The sequence below is a fragment of the Diadema setosum genome, chromosome 3, assembly GCF_964275005.1.
Source record: "Diadema setosum chromosome 3, eeDiaSeto1, whole genome shotgun sequence".
Lineage (NCBI taxonomy): Eukaryota > Metazoa > Echinodermata > Echinoidea > Diadematoida > Diadematidae > Diadema > Diadema setosum.
The window spans coordinates 1544549-1572018 of record NC_092687.1 but is presented as its reverse complement, the minus strand read 5'-3'; the positions used below and the strand labels follow the sequence as shown (position 1 = coordinate 1572018).

Here is a 27470-nt window from a genome sequence, read left to right as displayed (position 1 = left end):
TTTGTTTGTTTGTTTTTTGTCAAGTGTATAACAAACGATGAGGTCTATAAACTCTCCGTCGTGTTTGCCCCGATGACAATAGATAGGCCCCTAATCTTGGGAAATCATTCAAGTCGTGCCCTTCTAGTACCAGTACTAAAATTGGGCTTGTCCTTGAAGTGCGTTTCCCAGGCACTTGTAATGAAGACAAAAGGGGGAAAATCCAATGATGAAAAAAAACCAGAAAGATTCTTTATTGCAACTTTTGTATCATCTCTTCCCTTTTTTTGTGTGGTTTAAATGTAGTATCATTAATTTGAATAGAAATGCTTTCCACTTATGTAAAAGGCATTTACACACACGCACGCACATACACCCACACATGCACGCATATTCACAAATAATGTACAGCTTTTATGTTCTCACTCTATAGCCCTTTTTACACTTGTGTTTCTTAACCCCGGACTTTCTCTGACCCAGGACTATCGTTAGTCCCGTACCATTTTTTCAGCTTTTTACACTGGCCAATTAGTCCCTTACTATCTCTTGTCCGGGACTAAGGAGAAAACTGACCTTTTTACACTCGTATTTCTTAGCCCCGGACTTTCCAAACCACATGAATATTCATGATTACGCTGTGTACTGTACACGTATACGCACGCTCCGGCAGCACTTGATTACCTCGTTTCTGATTGGTCAGTGAGGGTCGGACTTCGTCTCCGTCGCTTAGCCCACACTGTAAAACATCGGTGTTAGATTTAACACCACGGGTGTTAAATCTAATATTGTAATATTGTAATATATGTAATATTTTTCCGACACTGATATTGATATTGTAGTGTTGTACAGTGCGTATCAAAAATTGTAATAGTAAGCTATACGGAGAGCACAATGTTGGTTGTGAGGAAAGGCAATCTTCTCCTCTTTCCATTGATATCTAATTATGTTGACAAATGTCATGCATGACTGACCACATGAACTTTAAAGACAACAATGACAAATCTCACTTTTTCCAAATTTGCGTGTTATTGCGAAGAACAATGCATGTCTCACTGCATGGATGAGATCTGTCAATGAAAGTGGTCAAATCATCACGCCAGCCTGCACGACTGCATGTTCGTGTTGAGGGCTTCTTCTAACCTCTTATGGTTCACAATCTAAAGTGTTATTCCTGAAGTCGACGAAGTTTTGATTTTTTTAGATTAATTCAGAAATTTAGCAAATTAATGCTGGATTACATATAGTCACACAAGCTCTATCATTTTATAAATGACATTATTTACGACATCATACAAATGTTTATAAATTTATGAACTGAAAGAAGCAATATCATGTGCGTCTTAATAGTATTATATAGTTTCGTGATGCATTATTTACACGAATACTAATGGAATAGTTTACATGTCATAACAGCATGGGCGTCACGGGGGGGGGGGGATGCGTTGGACAAAAAAAAAATCACCACTTCCGTCTGCGAGCGACCTCAACACCTGACGCAAAATAATTATTCTTTTTTGTTTATCTTATTATTTTTTTTTTGCACTAGGGACAACAAAATCGTGAGCAAAAACAATTGTCAGCCTGGGCTCTGTCAGCACTGATTTTATACATATCTACGAGTATTCTAAAGTGTTACTATTTATCGACCGTACTGTACATCCGTACGGTAAGAAGCACGTACTCGTTTGCATGTACTTGTGCTACTTACAAGTATGCAGGGTCTACGTTCAGCGCGTTATCTCTGACCAATGCATATCAATAATGCAAGGCCAAGGCGAGCCTTGCCTCATAAAAAAAAAACAACAACAACTGGAGGGGCGAGTATATCATTTTGCCCAGCCCACTCTTAATTCCCGAGGCGAGGAGATTTTTTTTTCTTTTTTTTTTTTTGCTGGAAAAATAAAAGTTTACCTTCATAAAAACATTATCATTTTTGGGAAGGGGCTGCAAAAAATTCAAGTACAGTTGCATTGCACCAAAAGTTTGCACCACATCGCTGAATTTCAGGTCTGAATTTACAAAATCATCTTCGTTTGGGAGGAGAAATGCTCCTTATGTAAACCCTCGTGTGCATGCTTTTTTCTGTTTGATTGCTTAAGAGACAACGTTCATAATATTCAGTGCAAGAATAAATACAAGAAGGTTATTCAAATTACACCATTACGCCACACAAATTACACCAAATAGTTTAATACTGATTTAAATCAAAATGTACTGTTACCTTAGTGGGACTGTTTCAAGTCGCTAAAGCACGCAAAATCCTGCATCAAATTGCACCATCTACAAAATCAAAATACAAAAAGTTCCACCGTGGGAGGGGAAACACACCTTCCCACAATACTTCCCCCACCCCCCCCCCCCCGCGCTCACTCCGCTTGCTCTTGTTTCGTCGGGGTCATCCCACTAGACAGACACCCACGAGTCACATACAGCCCACGAGTTCGACGCTGAAAATAGGTCCATGAGTCATTACAGCTCACGATTCATACAGCCCATGAGTTCGACATAAGGCAAATAAAGCCCATGAGACCGACACTAAGTGGAAACAGCCAATGAGTTTGACACATATAAAACGGCGCGTAACGTGTTGGTCTCGTGGGCCTTGTTGGCTTAGTGTCGAACTGATGGGCTGTATGACTCGTGAGCTACATAACTTATGGGCTGTATGACTTGTGAGCTGTATGACTCTTGGGTGTCGGTTTCGTGACGTGCACCCACAGAAACGCCTTGGTTCAAGCCTTGTCGTATCTCGCCTTACGCAGTTCTGCCAGATTCGTTTCGTTTAATCATTCCAATAAAATCGGAGTTTACAAAACATAGAAAACAATATTCAATCGAAACTAAATAAATGACAAAATGCAGACAAACAAAGTTAAACTTTACGTATTTTCCAAATCAGACAGTTCAGTGGAAATGAAAAAGAGAACTAAAGAAAAGTCTTGTATGAAATAAGTTCCCTCAGGTATGTATGAGTACTAGAATATGGATGCAAACTAAGTGTTTCACAGTTTCAAGACAAGGACAGTACAAAACAAAAACACGTAATGAGCTCCTTTATGGAGACAATATGAGCTCCCTCGTGGAGACTTTATGAGCTCCTTTGTGGAGAATATATGAGCTCCCTCGTGGAGACGATATGAGCTCCCTCGAGGAGACTTGGTATGCATTTAATATTCTTGTTTATATCTCTTTAAGATCTATAATGTTTGTTTTATGTTATAAGTGCTGTCTGGGGCAAATTATTTGTATAGGGCCCCATTTCTCTCTCTCTCTCTTCTTTCGATCTTTAAAATAACAACAACAACAACAACAAAAACACACACACACACACACACACACATATATATATATATATATATATATATATATATATATATATACATATATGTATATATAACAATTGTATAAAAATGTGCAGAAAAAGATATGGTTTAGTATTTGTCAAAATCCCTTCTTGACAGATTTTTTTTTTTTGAAGCGTATATCATTTTACAAAGAATTCCAAACAATGGGGAGATTAAAACGGACAATTTCTTTTTTAAAGCAAAAGTTGTATTTACCTTAAACATATGAAATAAATTACTCTTACGAGAATCATAATGATGTATCCTGTTATTTACGCAAAACATTTGAGAAATATTAGGAGGTAACATGTTCTGAAAATGCAGATATCCAGTTATTGTTGTATAATATAAAAACATCATGAAAATTCAAAATATTCAACTTTTGAAATAAAGGGGCTGAATGAGCAAAATAATCACCACCAGTGCAAATACGAATTGCCTTCTTTTGCAACTTTATCAATGCATGTACTTATTCAGGTTAGTGAAGATGAAACACCTCATTTCTCCCAGCTATTTTACAGAATTTTTTGAAATTTGAATTTTAACACACGTCTCTATGGGGAATTATTTACCCGTGTGAGCCCTATAGAGAATGCACGCAATACATGGAAGTCTATGGGAAGTATTCATCCCATACAAGCTCTGCTGGTTTATGTTGATCTTGTATTGTGTCAGATCTCTCTTCCTCCCTCCCCCTTCTAATCCCTACTCCCCCCCCTCTACCTCTCTCCTCTACTCCCCCCCCCCACTCTATCTTGCTACAATTTCTTTTCTTAATATTATGTTCTTGTGGTACTAGATCTTAGCAAAGAGCAGTCATCAGCATCACACAACTTTGAATGACTTCTTGTATTGTGAATCTTGTATTGTGTCAGATCTCTTCCTCCCTCCCCCTTCTGCTCCCTACCCTCCCCCTGTCTCTCTCTACCTCTCTCCTCTACTCCCCCCACTCTCCCTTGCTACGATTTCTTTTCTTAATATTATGTTCTTGTGGTACTATATCTTAATAAATAGCAGTCATCAGTAGAACACAACTTTGAATGACTGTGTTATTCTTGTATTGTGTATCTTGTATTGTGTCAGATCTCTTCCTCCCTCCCCTTCCCCTCCCTACCCCCTCTCTCTACCTCTCTCCTCTACTCCCCCCCCAACTCTGCCTTGCTACTATTTCTTTTCTTAATATTATGCCCTTGTCACTAGATCTTAGTACGTAGCAGTCAGTCATCAGTATCACACAACTTTGAATGACTGTGTTATTTTAATGTATTTCTTTGTTTTGGCTACCACTGAAACAGCTCAAAATACATAAAGTTAGTCTGTTTGACAAAACAAAGTCTTATCAAGTACTTTGTAGGCTATAAGGTGATGATGACACCCCCACAATCAAGGATAACTGCCTGGATCTATGTATTCATCTTATGAAGAACTGATCAAAACTGCAAGATTTATTGAAAAAAAAAGCCTAAAGGGCATGATTTTCTAAAAGTGTCCCTTTGAGAAGCTTTATAATCCTTGAAAGTGTAATTTCTCATATGATGTAGGGGCAAATATCATAAAAAACACATTTATGATGTTTAAAAGTCAAATAAGAAATATGACCTCCACTATAGGGCTCACACCTGTAAATAAAATGGACTGTCCCAGACCCCTTCACAAATTCGTACCAAAGATGCCAAAATAAATGAAGAAAAAAATTAATTAAAAATCAATGATGTAGTTTGGCAAAAAACTGAATAGCTGTAGATATTGAGTATGAATTCCTCTACAAACTGCATTTTGGTTGGAAGATGAAAGCTTTTCTGATGGAATTTGAGGGGACTATATTTCATTGGGTACGTGTACGGAAAATAGGTGATTTTTTGAGTGACAAGAACTCGTAGTCTGGCTTTGCGGACCCCTGGACAGAATTAGAGCAGAACAACCCACCCTGGAAATCTGATGGATGAAAGGTAATATCTCACTTATTCAGGTTAGTGAAGATGAAACACCTCATTTCTCCCAGTTATTTTACAGAATTTTTTGAAATTTGAATTTTAACACACGTCTCTATGGGGAATTATTTACCCGTGTGAGCCCTATAGAGAATGCACGCAATACATGGAAGTCTATGGGAAGTATTCATCCCATACAAGCTCTGCTGGTTTATGTTGATCTTGTATTGTGTCAGATCTCTCTTCCTCCCTCCCCCTTCTAATCCCTACTCCCCCCCTCTACCTCTCTCCTCTACTCCCCCTCCCAACTCTATCTTGCTACAATTTCTTTTCTTAATATTATGTTCTTGTGGTACTAGATCTTAGTAAAGAGCAGTCATCAGCATCACACAACTTTGAATGACTTCTTGTATTGTGAATCTTGTATTGTGTCAGATCTCTTCCTCCCTCCCCCTTCTGCTCCCTACCCTCCCCCTGTCTCTCTCTACCTCTCTCCTCTACTCCCCCCCCCCACTCTCCCTTGCTACGATTTCTTTTCTTAATATTATGTTCTTGTGGTACTATATCTTAATAAATAGCAGTCATCAGTAGAACACAACTTTGAATGACTGTGTTATTCTTGTATTGTGTATCTTGTATTGTGTCAGATCTCTTCCTCCCTCCCCTTCCCCTCCCTACCCCCTCTCTCTACCTCTCTCCTCTACTCCCCCCCAACTCTGCCTTGCTACTATTTCTTTTCTTAATATTATGCCCTTGTCACTAGATCTTAGTACGTAGCAGTCAGTCATCAGTATCACACAACTTTGAATGACTGTGTTATTTTAATGTATTTCTTTGTTTTGGCTACCACTGAAACAGCTCAAAATACATAAAGTTAGTCTGTTTGACAAAATAAAGTCTTATCAAGTACTTTGTAGGCTATAAGGTGATGATGACACCCCCACAATCAAGGATAACTGCCTGGATCTATGTATTCATCTTATGAAGAACTGATCAAAACTGCAAGATTTATTGAAAAAAAAAAAGCCTAAAGGGCATGATTTTCTAAAAGTGTCCCTTTGAGAAGCTTTATAATCCTTGAAAGTGTAATTTCTCATATGATGTAGGGACAAATATCATAAAAAACACATTTATGATGTTTAAAAGTCAAATAAGAAATATGACCTCCACTATAGGGCTCACACCTGTAAATAAAATGGACTGTCCCAGACCCCTTCACAAATTCGTACCAAAGATGCCAAAATAAATGAAGAAAAAAATTAATTAAAAATCAATGATGTAGTTTGGCAAAAAACTGAATAGCTGTAGATATTGAGTATGAATTCCTCTACAAACTGCATTTTGGTTGGAAGATGAAAGCTTTTCTGATGGAATTTGAGGGGACTATATTTCATTGGGTACGTGTACGGAAAATAGGTGATTTTTTGAGTGACAAGAACTCGTAGTCTGGCTTTGCGGACCCCTGGACAGAATTAGAGCAGAACAACCCACCCTGGAAATCTGATGGATGAAAGGTAATATCTCACTTATTCAGGTTAGTGAAGATGAAACACCTCATTTCTCCCAGTTATTTTACAGAATTTTTTGAAATTTGAATTTTAACACACGTCTCTATGGGGAATTATTTACCCGTGTGAGCCCTATAGAGAATGCACGCAATACATGGAAGTCTATGGGAAGTATTCATCCCATACAAGCTCTGCTGGTTTATGTTGATCTTGTATTGTGTCAGATCTCTCTTCCTCCCTCCCCCTTCTAATCCCTACTCCCCCCCTCTACCTCTCTCCTCTACTCCCCCTCCCAACTCTATCTTGCTACAATTTCTTTTCTTAATATTATGTTCTTGTGGTACTAGATCTTAGTAAAGAGCAGTCATCAGCATCACACAACTTTGAATGACTTCTTGTATTGTGAATCTTGTATTGTGTCAGATCTCTTCCTCCCTCCCCCTTCTGCTCCCTACCCTCCCCCTGTCTCTCTCTACCTCTCTCCTCTACTCCCCCCCACTCTCCCTTGCTACGATTTCTTTTCTTAATATTATGTTCTTGTGGTACTATATCTTAATAAATAGCAGTCATCAGTAGAACACAACTTTGAATGACTGTGTTATTCTTGTATTGTGTATCTTGTATTGTGTCAGATCTCTTCCTCCCTCCCCTTCCCCTCCCTACCCCCTCTCTCTACCTCTCTCCTCTACTCCCCCCCAACTCTGCCTTGTTACTATTTCTTTTCTTAATATTATGCCCTTGTCACTAGATCTTAGTACGTAGCAGTCAGTCATCAGTATCACACAACTTTGAATGACTGTGTTATTTTAATGTATTTCTTTGTTTTGGCTACCACTGAAACAGCTCAAAATACATAAAGTTAGTCTGTTTGACAAAATAAAGTCTTATCAAGTACTTTGTAGGCTATAAGGTGATGATGACACCCCCACAATCAAGGATAACTGCCTGGATCTATGTATTCATCTTATGAAGAACTGATCAAAACTGCAAGATTTATTGAAAAAAAAAGCCTAAAGGGCATGATTTTCTAAAAGTGTCCCTTTGAGAAGCTTTATAATCCTTGAAAGTGTAATTTCTCATATGATGTAGGGACAAATATCATAAAAAACACATTTATGATGTTTAAAAGTCAAATAAGAAATATGACCTCCACTATAGGGCTCACACCTGTAAATAAAATGGACTGTCCCAGACCCCTTCACAAATTCGTACCAAAGATACCAAAATAAATGAAGAAAAAAATTAATTAAAAATCAATGATGTAGTTTGGCAAAAAACTGAATAGCTGTAGATATTGAGTATGAATTCCTCTACAAACTGCATTTTGGTTGGAAGATGAAAGCTTTTCTGATGGAATTTGAGGGGACTATATTTCATTGGGTACGTGTACGGAAAATAGGTGATTTTTTGAGTGACAAGAACTCGTAGTCTGGCTTTGCGGACCTCTGGACAGAATTAGAGCAGAACAACCCACCCTGGAAATCTGATGGATGAAAGGTAATATCTCACTTATTCAGGTTAGTGAAGATGAAACACCTCATTTCTCCCAGCTATTTTACAGAATTTTTTGAAATTTGAATTTTAACACACGTTTCTATGGGGAATTATTTACCCGTGTGAGCCCTGTATAGCTCTGCACAATCTGTTTTGTGTAGGCCGAGCTACAGCGTGTCGTGTGAGTGGGGGCAAATTTGAATGCCTGGAACCTCAGAGCCTTTTAAAAATGGCGGCCAGTCATAGCCACGATGGGAATGTGCGGGGAGGAAAGAAGGGGAAGGAAAGTACCGAAATGGAAAGGAAGAAGGTTATCTGTTGGAGAAAGGATGGGAAAACTAATAAAGAAATTGCAAAACTTCTTGGAAGGAGTGTCAGATGGGTGTAACGTTGATGCAATAGAAATCCTGGACTTGGACAGAAAACCAGGAGACGGTCAGATAGGCCCTGTAAACTTGGTCAGACGGATAAACCACTAATTACAGCAATGATGAAAGAGAAACAATTTTCAGTAGGAAAGTGCTGTCAAAGGTAAATTACTAATTACTTCCTATTGAAAAATCATTGAAAGTAAATATAAGCAATAAATCTTTCAAAAATTCAAATCAGGAGATGAGTAATAACATGATGAAGATTTTTCTGCGTCAGAGGGTGACAATACTTCTGACACACGGTATAAACACCAAGAAGTTTAACACTCTGTAACCTTTCAATACAAAGTGAATCAACCGAAATTTCAATATTCTCAATTACATCATCAATCTTACTAAATTTATCATAAAACATTACAAAACTAGTTTTCTAAAGAATAACAATTCACTTATAACTTTTAAACCGGTTACTAACTTTTTCTAACTCAAACTCAATATCATCCTTCAAATTTGCAGTTCCAGATTTGGTGTAAAATAAAATGGTATCATCTACAATTAAAATTTGCAGAAGAATTGATTATATCATTAATGTAAATAAAAAAAGCAAAGAAAACAAAATAGAACATGGAGGGACACCATGATTAATTGCAGTTAAAGGTGAATCTTATGCTAAAATCTAAAATATCATTAATCATTGACCAAGTACCTTTGTTATCATTTTTATTATTTACCATTCTGTAAAAATAATTTTTGTTTTAGCATGACGTAAACAACTGTTTACTTTATTTCTATAAATTTTCTATTTCCTTTCATTCAAACATATCTTATACAATTTATGTTTTTTCTTTATATATCATATCTTTGGGGTGATCCATGGTTTCATTATTTTACTCTTACGGAATTACTTTTCTGCAAAGGCAAAATTCTATCTACAACTGAAATTAACATAAACAAAAATATATCATAAGATTCATTTGCATCAGGAGTTGGATATACAGAAAACGAATCTAAATCATTCAGTTCTTGTTTTACCTTTTTCAAACCTTCATCTGATATTTTCCGATTAATTTTCTCCTTAGGTCTTTCTCATGTTTTAATTTTGTTGTATTTGCAATAACATAAAAACTGGTAAATGATTAGTGACATTAGCATAAAAAACTGCCACAATCCAACTCAGAACAAATAACATTGGTGAAAATATGATCAATAAGTGTCTCACTATTCCTCGTTATACGTCTAGGGGTATCAATTAAAGGGATCAAACCGTAACATGAGTTGGAATATATAAAACAGCTGGCTTCTTGAGCTTTACGAAATTCCCAATAAATTTATATTAAAATCACCTAAGATATACATGGTGGCCCAGAAAGAACTGACCGCTTAAGATCTTTGATTTCAACAATACCGTTGCAAATGTGTCATTATTTTGCGTACTGGTAGAAAGGCCATTCTTTTTCCAAGAGAATGACACCAAGCTCTTTAATTTCAGTTAATGCGTTGCGATTTTAGGACCATTTTTTGTCAACCCTTGCAATTTTCAAAATGTGATCATTTTGCACTCTCAGAGACACCTCTGCAACAATTGCAATGTATTGATACTGTTAGTTTTACCCATTATTGTTGTTTTCTTTGTATGAATTTACACGCATTGTTTCTGTCACTCAAGATAGTGAGATTTATGTTTGTATGACTTTATTGTGGGAAAAACGAATAAATTCGAACTTGAACTTGAACTTGAACTTGAACTTGAACTTGAAATCAGCGAGAATTCGGCTTGCCATAGAAGCAGTAACGTTCACAACGTGTGGAATGTGGCTGTCATTGTCCGTTACCATTGTGAATGACACGACCCGACGACAATAACACTGTCCGCCCCACATTCCGCACATTGCGAACGCTACTGGTTCTACGGTAAGCCGAATTCTCACTGGTTTCTGTATCTCTGAGAGTGTAAAATGATCACATTTTGAAAATTGCAAGGGTTGACAAAAATGGGCCTAAAATCGTAACGCATTAACTGAAATTAAACAGCTTGGTGTCATTCTATTGGAAAAAGAATGGCCTTTCTAATAGTATGCGACATGATGGCATATTATTTGCAACGATATTGCTGAAATTAAATATCTTAGGCGTTCCGTTCTTTTTGGGCCACCCTGTATATACATTTCTGCGTTCATTTTAAATGATACGAAAAACTCTGTTATAAAAATCAAATAACAAATCTATGTTATCTCCAGGTTTTCTTTATATCACACCGACAGTTGAGTTGTTGTTTCTGCACTCAAAATCAACAAAAAGATATTCACAGCAAGCCTTCTCTTCTTCAGTTTGAAGGACATCAATTCTGGTCTTAAATCTAATACAATCCAAAATGAAAAATGCTACCCCACCCCCTTTCTCAGAATACCTATTTGAATTTATAAAAGTATATCCTTGCAGTTTATACGAGATTATAGCAGTATCAACTATCCAAGTTTCAGATATTGCTAAAACAGAAAAAAATGATTAAGTGATGATAAAAAAAAATCATGAATGCTATCAAAGTTTTTCTGCAAACTTCGTTCGTTGAAATGTATTAAGCAAAGACCAGATCTGTCATCAAACTTCAGATTAAATTCACATGGAGTGTAACATTTGTATGAATTGGATAAGAAGTGAATATCTTGATCTATGTTTTCAAGTGTATCACTTATTTTGAATGTTAACACAGTTACATGTCAAATATTCAGCATCGATGGAATTCATTGCAATCAGTATTGATAAATGCTATAATTGCACACAATTATGTCTTAATTTTGCAAGTTTTGAGAAAAGCATGGATGAAATCAGGGAGGTGTTACAGAGATGGAGTGGCAACTCTTCGTAATTCATGCACACGCATGTTTGGGTTCAAGGCGTTACAATGGGATGTCTAGCATTCCATTACGCTTTGAAGTCATGCTCGGCGCCGCTCTGGTTTGCAAGACGAAGTTGGGAGACGAAGAACGCATTTCACCTTTCGTTGAATTACAATTTCTATTTCACCGTAAAATTTTAAATGAAGTAGAAATGTCTACTCGAATTGATTTAGAATAGTTTAGGAAAGAATTCAATATTATAAACATGTATTTCTAGTTTCTTCGTAATGCGCAAATCAAAATGAAATGAAAATTAGGCCCTCTTAAAAACCTAATATTTTTCTATAATGCGCATATTTGTGCATGTTAGTTTTTTAATCTTTTAATATGGGATATTTTGATCTTTCAAATACAGTACTCCGCTAAAGCGCATTCCAGAGTGCTTTTAAACTATTTGCTGTTAAAATTGTTAGTTTGACACTGCATTTTGGTTCGCTGCTCCAATTCAAGTTACACAAATTCATTGTTGCCATCACATTGAAAGAGAGAGCAGTAGGGGCAAGTATTTCTAGATGTGAGAGCGCTAGTCCCGATTATTGATGCTCTCTTTTGTCAAAGCACATGGGTAACACCTGTAGTTGAACGCATAACTTCTCGGCGGCGCCGCGCATGACTTCAAAGGAGAGCAGTATAGTTGCCTCTCCTTCTCTAGCACCTCCCTGATGAAATTGAAATATATACACACAGAGACATCTCAAGAAAAACACACATTAGGGTTCTTTCAAGAACACTATACTTAAATAAAGGTGAAAAAATCAAGTACAAAATTTAGTAAAACACAAAAATCACATCAATTAAAGTGCCAAAAGGAGTTCAAAAGTCTTTGAGTATGCAGGAGATAAAGTTAGAACTCCACCAGGAGATAAGATGGTTGAGACTTGATAGTTATACCATGCATGTTAAAAGTCACAGCTTTTTGATGTCATTTGTATTGTGGACCAGTCTTGTTTGGTTGTTTGTTCTTTTCAGCAGCACGTAGATGCGATCGTCTCTGCTCCATGCCTGTTCAACTTTTTCATTTGCCCTTGCCTCACTGAGGAGTTTCTTGTTCCGGGCAGTCAGATCCTCTACGATTGACATCCTCTGACCCTCTCAGAGATTAATCGCCCTCTCTCTCCTTACAAATTTTGCCAAAAGCATTTTCTAAAAATAACTTTCTGTACCGAATCACATCATTTTTTATGGCCCACTTTAAAGAACATGAGAAAAGAAAACCACGCAAAACACTCAAAATCGGAAATTTCACTAAAATCGACTTAGGGAGTTCTGCCAGATTACGGCCTCCTTCTAAATGTCCTTCTTGACTTGTATAGTATAAGGGTGTAATAACAACATTAGTGGTAGAATTCACGTCTGCTCCTTTGTCGACAAGGATCTTGTCAACCAAGAGATGTCCAATTACCACGTGCAGAATGCAACGGACTATACCTGTCATTATCTACTGAGTTTAAGTCAGCTCGGCCGTGATAAGGGAAAAAAAAAAGAAAAAAGAAAAAAAAAGTAACCTGAAATCTCATGTTCTGAGAAAAACGAGTTTGAAAATTTAATTTGTCCCTATTTTTCCGTCATCGGAGTATGGCAATTTATAAGCAACAGACTCTGTAAGGTACTGATAAAGAGTATCTCCACAAAATTTCAGAAAAAGAACACAACACTTGTCGTTTCAGAGCAATTGCCATATTTAGAATAGATACAGCCTTTACCAAATCAGAGCACTGTGCTGATGAGTAATTCTAGTTTGCCAAAAAAGCGAATCCTTTCTTTATTTTGCACCATTATCCTCACTCGGCAATTTATCAATGAGGCAAACACGTAACCCGGCTTACGATGCGAAAGCATTCTCCCGCGAAGCCACTTCAGTATGTCAAAAGAACGTATCTTGACTTACAAATACCGGCGCTGCAACTCACCTATCTGCAATAGTAAGGCAAAACGACTTATCTCGACTCAATAGCAACAATCTTTATCACTAATACAGTTTAACCATTTTTTTTTTTAAATATGATAATAAAAGTCCTGTTGTATGCTTTCAAAAATACATATAAAAAGAATGTCAATTTATAGTCGACTGCAAAAGAATTGATGCACTTGAACATTTTTTTTTTACTTTTTTTTTCTAAAAGGAATCGGTATGTAATAAAAGTAGATCAACTTAATTTTAATAACAACATAAATATTGATATTTTAATCTTTTTGGTTGTCCTTACTTATTTGTTTTTTTTTCTTGATGTATGAGTTCTCGCTGGAAACATGATTACATTTTGTTGACTATTCATGATGTTGTTATTGTTACAAATGGCTTTGGATCAATATTGATGACTAACCTACGAGTTTGCGTAAAGTCTTGGGAATAGATTTCATTACATTATTTTTTCATGCAAAGGAGATGAAATTGAAATATATATATATTTGTATGACAATTTAAGGTATCAATCTGATGCATGAGTGGCACCATAAATATATGACTGCATGAGAATTGGTCAAATAAAAAATAATAAAAAAGATGAAATGGGTATAGTTTTTTTTATAGACATCTGTACACGCACTTCATTTCACAGACGCATACACGCATTTCAAATCATATATATGTTAAAACTGAGACTCCTATTCTAATTTCTTCTTCTTTTTTTTGATTTGGTTCATCTGAATAGTTTTCATTGAGATTGCAGAATTCAAACAGAAAGAAAAATTCTGTGTGCTTTGTTATTTTGTTATAATGTTGGTAATGTTTGGTTGATTGTTCAAAACCTCTAACAATAATAAACCTTAATTCTTTGAAGAAATAAATAAAGATGATTTAGAATCCAAGTTTAACGTTTTTAGATGTACCTTAAAAACTCATACACATACACATAAACACACAAGTACTCAAACAAAACACAGACTTGTCAGACGAACAAACATTCTCTCTATAGAATAACTTTGAGAAAGACATGATAGAAATGATGACGCAGACACTAATTTACATCTGTTGAAAATTTTATAGGTAAATACAATATGTGGGTATATCTGTTTTTCAAGACAACATCATTTACAGAAATCATTCGATTATTTGTCAAGTGTTAAGAATGTGAAATAGAAAACTATAGGGTCTACAATGCAAAATATCGTATAAGAATAAAAAGAAAGTAAAACAAAATTTGAAATTATGGTTTTAAGGGATATCTACAGCTAACTGATATCGTAGAAAAGAAAAGAAAACAAATCAGGCCTCCACAGTTAACAGTTACACAGTCCAAATGCATGTGATTAACTTTTAGGATAATTTAAAGTGACTAAACTCCCGTACGTATAAAAACAACACAATCACATTCTTTATCCTTTTAAAGAACTGTAAAACAAGATCAAAGAAAACAAGAAAAAATAGAAATTACGCGGTGCGTAATATATGTCCCCGCCGGAAGTTTAAATCTTTGCACTGGCATCAATGAGTTTGTTGCAGCTAAAGATACATGTGACCCGCTACGACAAAAGGATCGTAAAGTCGGGGGAGGGCAATTTTCTGAAAATGGCATGATATTTTTCCCTTACTCTTCTACATTAATTCCATATATAACACAACTCATAAAAGTACTTGGTTGCGGAGATATCGATGATTTTATTAGCGCATGTCAAGTGGTTGTGGAAATCAGAGTTTCGAGAAAAAAACGCCTTCAAAGTTCTCCTTCCGACGCTATCATAATCAAGGGGAGGCAAGACAGTTTTCACCGCTTGACAATAGAAGGTATGCTCATAGCGACCTACGCGATGTTCATTCAAGCTTAGCGCCAGCGGTCTACGCACGACCAATCAGTAATCAGGATGCCACGCACTGACCAATAAGATCATTCCCTCGTTGCTAGGAGCGGAGTCTAGCTGCGACGTTAAATCTAAATCTTCGGACACAATTCTGTTACATTGAAAGTCGCAAAATCATGGCCCAGAAAAACGCTGATTTCTTGCCTTTCCTTTGATCATTAAGCTTCGAAATTTCGGCAGATGATAGACAAAACATTAGACTACAAAATTACGGCAAAAGCAGAAATCCGACTGTTTTGACCAATTTTGATGATGTGAATTCAAACTCTATTTTCTCGGCCAAGCAGTCAGCGACTTTAGGATCCTTTTGTTGTAGCGGGTCATATTATGTATTACTTTAGTATTTTGTTATTAAAGCCCTCATCTAGTGCCATCACATAAAGCAAACGGAATCGAAATCGGGTTGGAACTGGCGAAGGAGTAGCATTTTGTAGCAAAATGTACAATACAGGTCAAAAATCAAGGTCAAAGGTCAGAGGTCAAAATTCTTTGTAGAGGTTTTGAAGCCCTCACCTAGTGCCATCACAAAGCAAACAGAATCGAAATCGGGTTAGAAATGGCGAAGGAGTAGCATTTTGTAGTAAAATGTACAATATAGGTCAAAAATCAAGGTCAAAGGTCAAAGACGTCAAAGGTCAAAATTATGTGTAGAAGTTTTGAAGCCCTCACCTAGTGCCATCACATAAAGCAAACGGAATCGAAATCGGGTTAGAAATGGCGAAGGAGTAGCATTTTGTAGCAAAATGTACAATACAGATCAAAAATCAAGGTCAAAAGTCAAAGAAGTCAAAGGTCAAAATTCTGTGTAGAAGTTCTGAAGCCCTCACCTAGTGCCATCACATAAAGCAAACGGAATCGAAATCGGGTTAGAAATGGCGAAGGAGTAGCATTTTGTAGCAAATGTATAATATAGGTCAAAGGTCAAGGTCAAAGGTCACAACTGAAATTCTGTGAAGGAGTTTCAAAGCTCCCATGTAGGGCTTGTGCCGAAAGGGTGGGTTGGGTGGTGGCGCGTCGCGTTAATGGGAACACCACCCTTCGTCCAAAGCCCCCCCGGTTTTGCCGAAAGGTTGCGTTGGGAGCGCTGGGTCGCGTCGCGTTGACTGGAACCCCACCCTTCGTCCAAAGCCCCCCCCCCCGGTTTTGCCGAAAGGGTGCGTTGGTACTTTTTCTCATGTAATATTAAAAGACGAGTTTTGAATTTATATTTAACCTTCAAACAACCATTTCAAAGAGGCTATCGTCCGGATCGGTTTACACTCTATTACTACTTGGTCTACAGCCAGCTGGTCTAATAGACTGTTTAAATATCAGTTGGTCTAATAACCAGTTGGTCTAGTCATCATTTCGTCCAATTACTGTTTGGTCTAATTATTATTTGGTTTAATTACTATGTGGTCTACAGTCAATTCGTCTAATAATAGCCATTTGGTCTATTTTTGGTCTATTATGAGTTGGTCTAATTCCATTTCGTCAAAAATCATCAAAATGTTAATGGTCTAAAATAAAACCAAATTTGTTCAATATAAATTTGGTGTACACATCAATAAAAAGGGCCCACCCCCCCCCCCCAAAAAAAAAAAATAGCCCAGTTGGTCATATAGACGAAACGATGATTGAACCAAATGGTACCTGATTAGACCAGGAGGCTGGCTATTAGACCAAATGACAATAAGATCAATGGTTATTAGACTAAATGGGTGTAGACTAAACCGAGGCTTGACCAAATTTTATGGGCAATGGACCAAAATTAATGATTTGTACACCAAATTTATATTGGACAAATTTGGTTTTATTTTAGACCATTTGATGATTAGACGAAATGGAATTAGACCAACTCATAATAGACCAAATCGGTATTTGATGATATGCATTGGTGTTAGACCAAAAATAGACCAAATGGCTATTATTAGACGAATTGACTGTAGACCAAATAGTAATTAAACCAAATAACAGTTGTTATTAGACCAAACAGTTATTGGACGAAATGATGACTAGACCAACTGGTTATTAGACCAACTGATATTAAACAGTCTATTAGACCAACTGGCTGTAGACCAAGTGGTAATACACAATTGTAGAGTGTAAACCGATCCGGACGATAGCCTCTTTGAAATGGTTGTTTGAAGGTTAAATATAAATTCAAAACTCGTCTTTTAATATTACATTCTGAGAAAAAGTACCAACGCACCCTTTCGGCAAAACCGGGGGGGCTTTGGACGAAGGGTGGGGTTCCAGTCAACGCGACGCGACCCAACGCTCCCAACGCACCCTTTCGGCAAAACCGGGGGGGGGGGGGGGGGCTTTGGACGAAGGGTGGTGTTCCCATTAACGAGACGCGCCACCACCCAACCCACCCTTTCGGCACAAGCCCCCATGTAGTGCTATCGTATAAAGCAACAGAATCAAAATTGGCTCATAAATGACAGAGAAGTAGCAATTTGAACTTTTTGATCACACACGGACGTACACACGGACACACACACACACGGACACACACACGTACGGAGCCCGTTTCATAGTCCCCTGCTCGAACTCGTTCGGCGGGGACAAAAAAAAAGATACCTATGTTGAAACAAAGTTGTAAACCAAAGATTACTTTTGTCCTTCCGTTTCCTTGCCATGGTGTCAATGTCGTTATAAGAGACTATATTGTCTGCCTTCAGTTTATCTTATCACTTGAGGCTAAATTGAATTCATCAGTATCGACCTTTACTGTCATTAGTTTGTGGACGAATCTACTGTCTACTAGAGTTGTGTTACTCTCTAGACTCTTAGACGTAGGTTGAATTTGCGGTCGAAGACGTCAAGGCGTATAACATCAATCTTTCCCTTAATCGGGTGTTCTTGATATGATCTTTGTAAATATACTAATGAGAGTCAGTGTTGATGTACTTAGTACTACAAAAGAATAGAAGTAGTAGTAGAAGTATCTGGATACTGTAATGCAGTTTACCCGTTTTCCTTGACCGAAAGATCGGTCTGAATCTGGTCGTTGGGGATATATTCCGCGGAGACTGCGTCTGGCTTCGCTAAACCCTCCCGTCTCCGGAGGAAGGCTATATTGTCAATAAGATTAAAGACTCCTCAGGACAGACCCATCTTTCTGTCTACCGTTTTCCTACAACATCGCTACTAGCCTTCCATTATTACTAACGTTATGCGCCACGTTTTGCCAAGTACATCTTACGGCAAGGCTGTCATAGCTCTAAGCTTGCTCTTTATTGTACCCCCCGAACAGAGTTTGGAGAATACAATGGATTTGGCATCGTTGCGTCCGCGTCCGCGTCCGCCGCAGTGATTCTCTTTTGAACGTTCTACTGGCGGCAGTTCTTCTTCGATCATCTTCAAATTTGGCATGATGGTGTGTTATGGTAAAACAAAGACGCCTTTTGTTTTTGGTGATGGCGCCCTTGCTTGTTCCGTCTTTATACATGAAAAGGTAAACTTAACAGGGTCTGCTTGTGTGTGCGACGCTGACCTTGTTTCTTGACAGATTTTTTTTTTTTCAAATTTGGTATGTAAATGTATCATAGTCAAATGTATACACCTGCACCAGTCCTACTGATAATGCTCCCTCACTGTTCTATCTTTTACAGGGTCAAAGACCACCCTGATCATGTCATGTTTTACAACAGTCTTGCCTAAAAAGTAATCCAGATGGAGAATGGGAGACGGGTTCGGGGGATACATGTGCTCGAACGGGTTTCCTGTGCGAGTGGTCCAGTTTTCTTAGCTTTTCTCGGTTTCTTTCTTAAACGTTTTACTCAGTGTTTTCTTAAAATGAGGTATCATGGCGTACGAACTTTTAGTGTTAGTACTGAAACTACTGGACACATTACTTTCAAAACGTCAATTTCCAAGGTACCTCGATCAAACTTAGACCAGTTTCACCGCTGATTTCCTTTATGGTAGTGTCGTTATCTGGAGGATATCCATTCCTCTGCAAAGTAGCACGATGGGCATGGCTTCATGGCTTTACCACTACAGCTAAGCTTGCCTGACAGTCCGCTTACAGTTACTCTGCTGCAGCTGTAGCAGCTCTGTTGCAGACGGCACTGCGGCCGCTGAAATGGATATGCAGCAAGAAGGCCTTGCGCCTAAACTCTTCATTCGAGTCATGCACATTGCGGTGTATGTTGCGAGGACCCAGCATATGATACGTTCTTTGTTACCGTGCTGGCAAAGCGCTTTATGATGGCATACGTTCTTTTGGCGTCGCGATTTCCTTCTTTTTCTTTCCGAACCACCATAACAAACAATGTATGCAAAGATACGTTCATTTGCCGTAACAGCGAAAATGCTTTCTTTGTCATTTCTATATGTATCTCAGGTTACTCTGTTTTGCCTAACTGGAAACGGCACAGTTGTGGAAAAGATGTGAGAGATACGTTTTTTATCTCTGAAATTGTTAAAATTTGAGATTTGAGACATTCACAAAATTCATTAAAAAGAGTGCATTTTATTGGGCCATATGTTCATGTCTGAAAATGCCAAATTTTTGGGTTACGTTCGTTTCCATATCACTGCCGAGTTCCGTGGTTTAAACATGTTAAAAGGAAAATAACAACGTTTTGGTGTCCCTCCATAGACGCATGGATGAAGGCATTTAAACCATTTTCATCAGCTGCATGTACATCAGCACCATGTTCAACAAGATAGATTACGACTTCTAGATGTCCATTTTCACTTGTCCAATATATAGGTGTAATACCATCTTTACTTCTAGTATTCACTTCTGCTCCACTGTCGACAAGGATTTTGGCAACCAAGAGATGTCCATTCAAACTTGCATAATGCAACGAACTGTCATCGGCATTATCTAGCTGCGTTCAAATCAGCTCCGTGATTCTAAACAAAAGAGACAATGTTTTGGTGCCCTTTCATAGATGCAGCGATGAGGGCATTTAAACCATTTTTATCAGCTGCATGTACATCAGCTCCTTGTTCAAAAAGATAACTTACGACTTCTAGATGTCCATTTTGGCTTGCACGATATAAGGGTGTAACACCAGATTTACTGGTAGTATTTACGTCTGCTCCACTGTCGACAAGGATTTTGACGACCAAGAGATGTCCATTCCCGCTTGCATAATGCAACGAACTGTCACCGTAATTATCTACTGCGTTCAAATCAGCTCCGTGGTTCAAAAGGAAAGGAACAACGTTTAGGTGCCCATTCATAGATGCAAGAATGAAGGCATTTAAACCATCTTTATCAGCTGCATTTACATCAGCTCCTTGTTCAACAAGATAGCTTACGACTTCTAGATGTCCATTTTCACTTGCCAGATGTAAAGGTGTAATACCATCTTTACCGGTAGTATTCACGTCTGCTCCACTGTCGACAAGGTTTTTGGCAACCGAGAGATGTCCATGACAAATTGCATAATGCAACGAACTGTGACCGTTATTGTCTACTGCATTCAAATCAGCTCCATGGTCTAATAGGTGAGAAACAACGTTTAGGTGCCCTGTCATAGATGCATGGATGAAGGCATTTAAACCACTTTCATCAGCTGCATGTACATCAGCTCCTTGTTCAACGAGATAACTTACGACTTCTAGATGTCCATTTTCACTTGCACAATATAAGGATGTAACACCAGCTTTACTGGTAGTATTCACGTCTGCTCCACTGTCAACAAGGATTTTGGCAACCAAGAGATGTCCATTCCCACTTGCATAATGCAACGAACTGTTACCGTTATTATCAACTGCGTTCAAATCAGCTCCGTGGTTCAAAAGGAAAGGAACAACGTTTTGGTGCCCTTTCATAGATGCAAGGATGAAGGCATTGAAGCCCTTTACATCAGCTGCATGTACATCAGCTCCTTGTTCAACAAGATAACTTACGACTTCTAGATGTCCATTTTCACTTGCCAGATGTAAAGGTGTAATACCATCTTTACCGGTAGTATTCACGTCTGCTCCACTGTCGACAAGGGTTTTGGCAACCAAGAGATGTCCATGACAAATTGCATAATGCAACGAACTGTTACCGTTTTTATCTACTTCATTCAAATCAGCTCCGTGGTTCAAAAGGAAAGGAACAACGTTTTGGTGCCCTTTCACAGATGCACGGATGACGGCATTGAAGCCCTTTACATCAGCTGCATGTACATCAGCTCCTTGTTTAATAAGATAGCTTACGACTTCTAGATGTCCATTTTCACTTGCACGATATAAAGGTGTAACACCAGCTTTACTGGTAGTATTCACGTCTGCTCCACTGTCGACAAGGGTTTTGGCAACCAAGAGATGTCCATTCTCACTTGCATAATGCAACGAACTGTGACCGTTAATATTAGCTGCGTTCACATCAGCTCCGTGGTTCAAAAGGAAAGAAACAACGTTTTGGTGCCCTTTCATAGATGCAAGGATGAAGGCATTGAAGCCCTTTACATTAGCTGCATGTACATCAGCTCCTTGTTCAACAAGATAGCTTACGACTTCTAGATGTCCATTTTGACTTGCACGATATAAGGGTGTAACACCAGCTTTATTGGTAGTATTCACGTCTGCTCCACTGTCGACAAGGATTTTGACGACCAAGAGATGTCCATTCTCACTTGCATAATGCAACGAACTGTCACCATTATTATCAACTGCGTTCAAATCAGCTCCGTGGTTCAAAAGGAGAGAAACAACGTTTTGGTGCCCTTTGAGTGATGCAAGAATGAAGGCATTGAAGCCCTTTACATCAGCTGCATGTACATCAGCTCCTTGTTCAACAAGATACCTTACGACTTCTAGATGTCCGTTTTCACTTGCAAAATGTAAAGGTGTAATACCAGCTTTACTGGTAGTATTCACGTCTGCTTCACTGTCGACAAGGATTTTGGCGACCAAGAGATGTCCATTCTCACTTGCATAATGCAACGAACTGTCACCATTATTATCAACTGCGTTCAAATCAGCTCCGTGGTTCAAAAGGAAAGAAACAATGTTTTGGTGCCCTTTGAGTGATGCAAGAATGAAGGCATTGAAGCCCTTTACATCAGCTGCATGTACATCAGCTCCTTGTTCAACAAGATACCTTACGACTTCTAGATGTCCGTTTTCACTTGCAAAATGTTAAGGTGTAATACCAGCTTTTCTGGTAGTATTCACGTCTGCTCCACTGTCGACAAGGATTTTGGCAACCAAGAGATGTCCACTCCAACTTGCATAATGCAACGAACTGTTACCATTATTATCTACTTCATTCAAATCAGCTCCATGGTCTAATAGGTGAGAAACAACGTTTAGGTGCCCTTTCATAGATGCATGGATGAAGGCATTTAAACCACTTTCATCAGCTGCATGTACATCAGCTCCTTGTTCAACGAGATAACTTACGACTTCTAGATGTCCATTTTGACTTGCACGATACAAGGGTGTAACACCAGCTTTATTGGTAGTATTCACGTCTGCTCCACTGTCGACAAGGGTTTTGGCAACCAAGAGATGTCCATTCTCACTTGAATAATGCAACGAACTGTGACCGTTAATATTAGCTGCGTTCAAATCAGCTCCGTGGATCAAAAGGAAAGAAACAACGTTTTGGTGCCCTTTCACAGATGCAAGAATGAGGGCATTGAAGCCCTTTTCATCAGCTGCATGTACATCAGCTCCTTGTTCAACAAGATAGCTTACGACTTCTAGATGTCCATTTTGACTTGCACGATATAAGGGTGTAACACCAGCTTTATTGGTAGTATTCACGTCTGCTCCACTGTCGACAAGGATTTTAACGACCAAGAGATGTCCATTCTCACTTGCATAATGCAACGAACTGTCACCATTATCATCAACTGCGTTCAAATCAGCTCCGTGGTTCAAAAGGAAAGAAACAATGTTTTGGTGCCCTTTGAGTGATGCAAGAATGAAGGCATTGAAGCCCTTTACATCAGCTGCATGTATATCAGCTCCTTGTTCAACAAGATACCTTACGACTTCTAGATGTCCGTTTTCACTTGCAAAATGTAAAGGTGTAATACCAGCTTTACTGGTAGTATTCACGTCTGCTCCACTGTCGACAAGGATTTTGGCGACCAAGAGATGTCCACTCCAACTTGCATAATGCAACGAACTGTTACCATTATTATCTACTTCATTCAAATCAGCTCCATGGTCTAATAGGTGAGAAACAACGTTTAGGTGCCCTTTCACAGATGCATGGAGGAAGGCATTTAAACCACTTTCATCAGCTGCATGTACATCAGCTCCTTGTTCAACAAGATAGCTTAAGACTTCTAGATGTCCATTTTCACCTGCCCGATGTAAAGGTGTAATATCATCTTTACTGGTAGCATTTACGTCTGCTCCACTGTCGACAAGGACTTTTGCGACCACGAGATGTCCATTCCAACATGCAAAATGCAACGAACTCTCACCGTTATGATCTACTGCGTTCACATCAGCTCCGTGGTTCAAAAGGAAAGAGACAACGTTTAGGTGCCCTGTCATAGATGCAGCGATGAGGGTATTTAAACCATTTACATCAGCTGCATTTACATTAGCTCCTTGTTCGAGTAGATGGCATTCAGCTTGAAGTTCCCCGTTTTCACATGATGAATCATCGTTTTTTTCCAAAGAAGTTACATCAGCTTCATTGTCAGTCGAGATTGTTTGACCGTCATGTAACTGCTTACGACATGCGAGTAGCAGCGGTCTTGAATCATCCATCTTTGTAGTGGTCGTCACATTAGTCTCTTGAGCCATTAGATAGGATTCCACGTCTAGGTATGCAGTAAAAGATTCAAGTGTTAGGACATGTGTTAATTGAAAATTTGCAGCTTTACATCTCAAATTTGATCGTTATTTATAAACCCAGTGTTTTCTCTTTTCATATAGCTTCTTTATTTCCGCCACATGGTTACATCACAGATATTGTTTTGAGTACCAATGACAAAATGAGGTGACTACAGGACTATTGTCTCTTTGTGTGTGAAACATGATTTGGCCGAGTCCTTGCTTGTATGCAGGCGCTCCATATCAACGCATTCTCTATCTGTCAAATAAAGGCAGTTGATGAAAGACGTAGGCAAAAATCAATATACAGCCTTTTATTCTGGTTCCCAGAGGGTCAGTCCGTGTCTTCTTTTTTTTTAATAGTTTTACCCAATTTTGAGGATGTTGAACCATTATCTTTACGATGCAATGGCAACATCCTTCAGGATTTTGGAGCATTTCAGATGAACTCTTAAATAGCTGCAAAATATTAATATTTGTCTCTGTTTTCTTGTAAATTGTAAAGAAAAATTATAAAACTGACTAAACTTGTTCTATCTTGAAAGTGATAAAAATCCGAAATGAATAGATGGAACTTTTGCATTTTTGTTGGTTTTGATATTCATATTCAAAATGGTCGCCATAATCTGACTTTTATTCTAAAATCTGTTTCCCTATAGTTTTCTGAAAATATGCTTGAAAGCACTAAGAGGGTTGTTGATGAACCCATAGTGAAACCGGGTGATATGTTTCCTCAATTACATTTCAGATTAAGAGAATAGGTAAAATATCAGCCAGAATGGTATCGAAAATAACTGCTTCAAAAGCGTGCATTGTGCAATGAATGGGATAAAAAAAAAGATATAAATCTCCACGGCCACAGCAATAAATGGATCATCAAGAAACCAAGCTGAAATTGAGCATGGTCTATTTACACATTCCACACATGACTAATGTCAGCTTTCAATGCAGTAGCATCATACCTTCAGAGTTGAAATTGAAGAGGGTGTACATGGTTTTAAGAAATGAAAAAGGACCGAAGAGACGTACCTACAATCACACCATTCCACGAAAATTGTCGTTTTGAAAAAAAAAACAAGAACTGCTAAAACGCTAATTTTCCATTCGTTTTATGATCCAAAACATCAGAATAATGTAGAGAAAGACTTGCTCTTTCAGCAATTATAAAAAAGAAAATAAAGATTGACTAGGTCAAATCGTTTCATATATGTTGAGTCCTCACGTAAATCAGGGCCTGCGACTTATTTTGTTATTTTTGCAATACACGGTCACAATATGAAAATTAGATTATTTAATTAAACAAAGACTGAACCACAAAGATGTAGTGCGGGTGTAAAGTGAAACAATTCACTTAGCGATCATTGCTTTCACAGTAACACAATCACTATTACAAGATTATCGTTCTTCCCGAACAAAGTTTGTATATACATGTAACCAAGAATGATATCGTAATTTTTTTCTCATATGATCAATAGTGGAGAAAAATAAATGACATAGCAGATTTATAATAGTACCTGTCTATTTATGTTTGCTTTATGCTCAAGGATTGAAAATGAACTCTATGCCTTTATTGTGGGTCGGATTTTATCTGACTCACATTGGGCCGTTCCTGGGTATTACAAAATGTATAAAAATTCATTAGCTGGAATATACTTGCAAATGGGCCGCAAAACTTTTTTTTTAAATTTGTTGTTGTTAATATGTGTGGGTGGGGCTCGAGAATTGTTGTGAGGTAAAGGGACAAAGGTACCTAGGTCACAAATCCTTCTTGAGTTTCTCGTGAAAAATACAAAATAGATAATAGGTATATTCACTTCTGTTTTCAAAAGCCATATTTTAAACAAAGTTTACTTAAAATCGTCATCTTTTCAAAGCGATATGATGGTATACGGAACATCTTGGTTTCCGATGTGTGTGAATGATTTTATTTAATCAATGACTGCGTATCTGATAAAATCAAAATATTTGTCTTTAAGCATAGCTTCATAAAAAAAGGAAATAATAATAATAATAATAATAATATAATATAATATAATATAATATAATATAATATAATATAATATAATATAATATAATAATAATTTCAGTTTCTATCTCTACTGATCTGTAAACGGTTGTTGCAGGACTGGTGTGATGACTTACCCAAGGGTAGATATGTCTCAGCAATACGGACTAATCCAGCTCTTATTAGAGCTGCTGTCAAGGCCGACCGGCATTCCAAGGAGCTCACTCTCTTATTCCACTTAAGAAGCATATGAAGAGTCCCTTTGCATGTCTTCTTATCGTACAGGCTGTTGGCTTTTATGAAATTTGCGACTTCTGCCGCAGAGAAACACAGCTCTTTCCCAAGCTTTTCAATATCGCCATCGTCTTCGATATCATTTGCAATGCCGGTCACGATGAAGTTAAAATCCCCAGATTTTCCAATATCCACTCCTACAATGAATAGGCAAAAGAAATATTAACTTTCTGTACTTTTAATTTGCATTCATTGCACGAAATGTCAAGGCCATAACGTATCCTTTTCAATCCTGATGCAATTGTATTTTATAACTGGTTTGAGTGGGTATTACACAGTGGTTGGGTCCTATAAGTGGAAACATTGCATGCGTTCTAAGAAAACACTTCAAATCTACAATAAAGAGTAATGAAGTAGAGATTTCTGATTAATGAGATATAAATCCTTTCCAACTGCGGGATTAATCGCATGCCATTTCAGTTGACAAAAAGAGATGTGCGATGTTATTACCTCTATATAAAGTTGTGCGCCTTGAGCGTCAATGGATTCTGGTAATGGACCAAATATGTCATTTGGGTTGACTAACTCAATTTTCTTAAGTTGTCATACCTAGCAGAGTTATACTTTCATTACCTTCTGTCAAAATTTTACTGCTGAATACAAATAAAAAATCGAAATATCTTAGGTTTCTATGTATCATATATATATATATATATATATATATATATATATATGTTTATTTATTTATTTTTTATTTTTTGGAGAGAGAGACACGCTGTTTTCACAGTAAAACAGAAAATGTTTTCATTGATAATTCGACACAGCACGCCGGAGTAACGCTAAGCTTTCAAACCTTTTCCGTCTTTCTTTTGAAATTGCACCTTCTACATCTCCTTTTACTTTCATCTCTTTATGAAGGGATTAAGATTCTAAACTCCTTATAAATTGCACACTATTTTAAGGCATATAAATCATTCTTTCAAACAATGTAGAGAAATGGGAATTTATCCCGGCATATCTTTGTGGGTTTTTAAGTGAGCGATTATATTATGTGACCCTGCATCACAAACTGGCTATACCAACAAAACGTCTCAGACATGGACTTTAAGCTAAGGGCAGATTCTGACCGAGCAGACCCTTAGCTCTAAAAAGACACAAAGCTTAAATGGACTC

At 37.8% G+C, this 27470-nt stretch overlaps 2 protein-coding genes and 1 pseudogene across 2 annotated transcripts; all 3 read right to left on the bottom strand.

Moving 5' to 3' along the window:
* Positions 1-19845: 19845 nt before the first annotated feature.
* LOC140226653 (uncharacterized) lies at positions 19846-21100 on the bottom strand. The gene is given in 2 exon segments (XM_072307093.1): positions 19846-20148; positions 20150-21100. Coding segments are annotated over 2 exon segments (1254 nt in total).
* Positions 21101-21243: 143 nt separating this feature from the next.
* Positions 21244-22585, bottom strand: LOC140226652 (uncharacterized; annotated as a pseudogene).
* Positions 22586-22609: 24 nt separating this feature from the next.
* Positions 22610-23773, bottom strand: LOC140226651 (uncharacterized; the record flags this gene model as incomplete). Its single annotated transcript, XM_072307092.1, has 1 exon — positions 22610-23773. A coding segment is annotated over exon 1 (1164 nt), but the record flags the coding sequence as incomplete, so codon positions are not given.
* Between the last annotated feature and the right edge of the window lie 3697 nt (positions 23774-27470).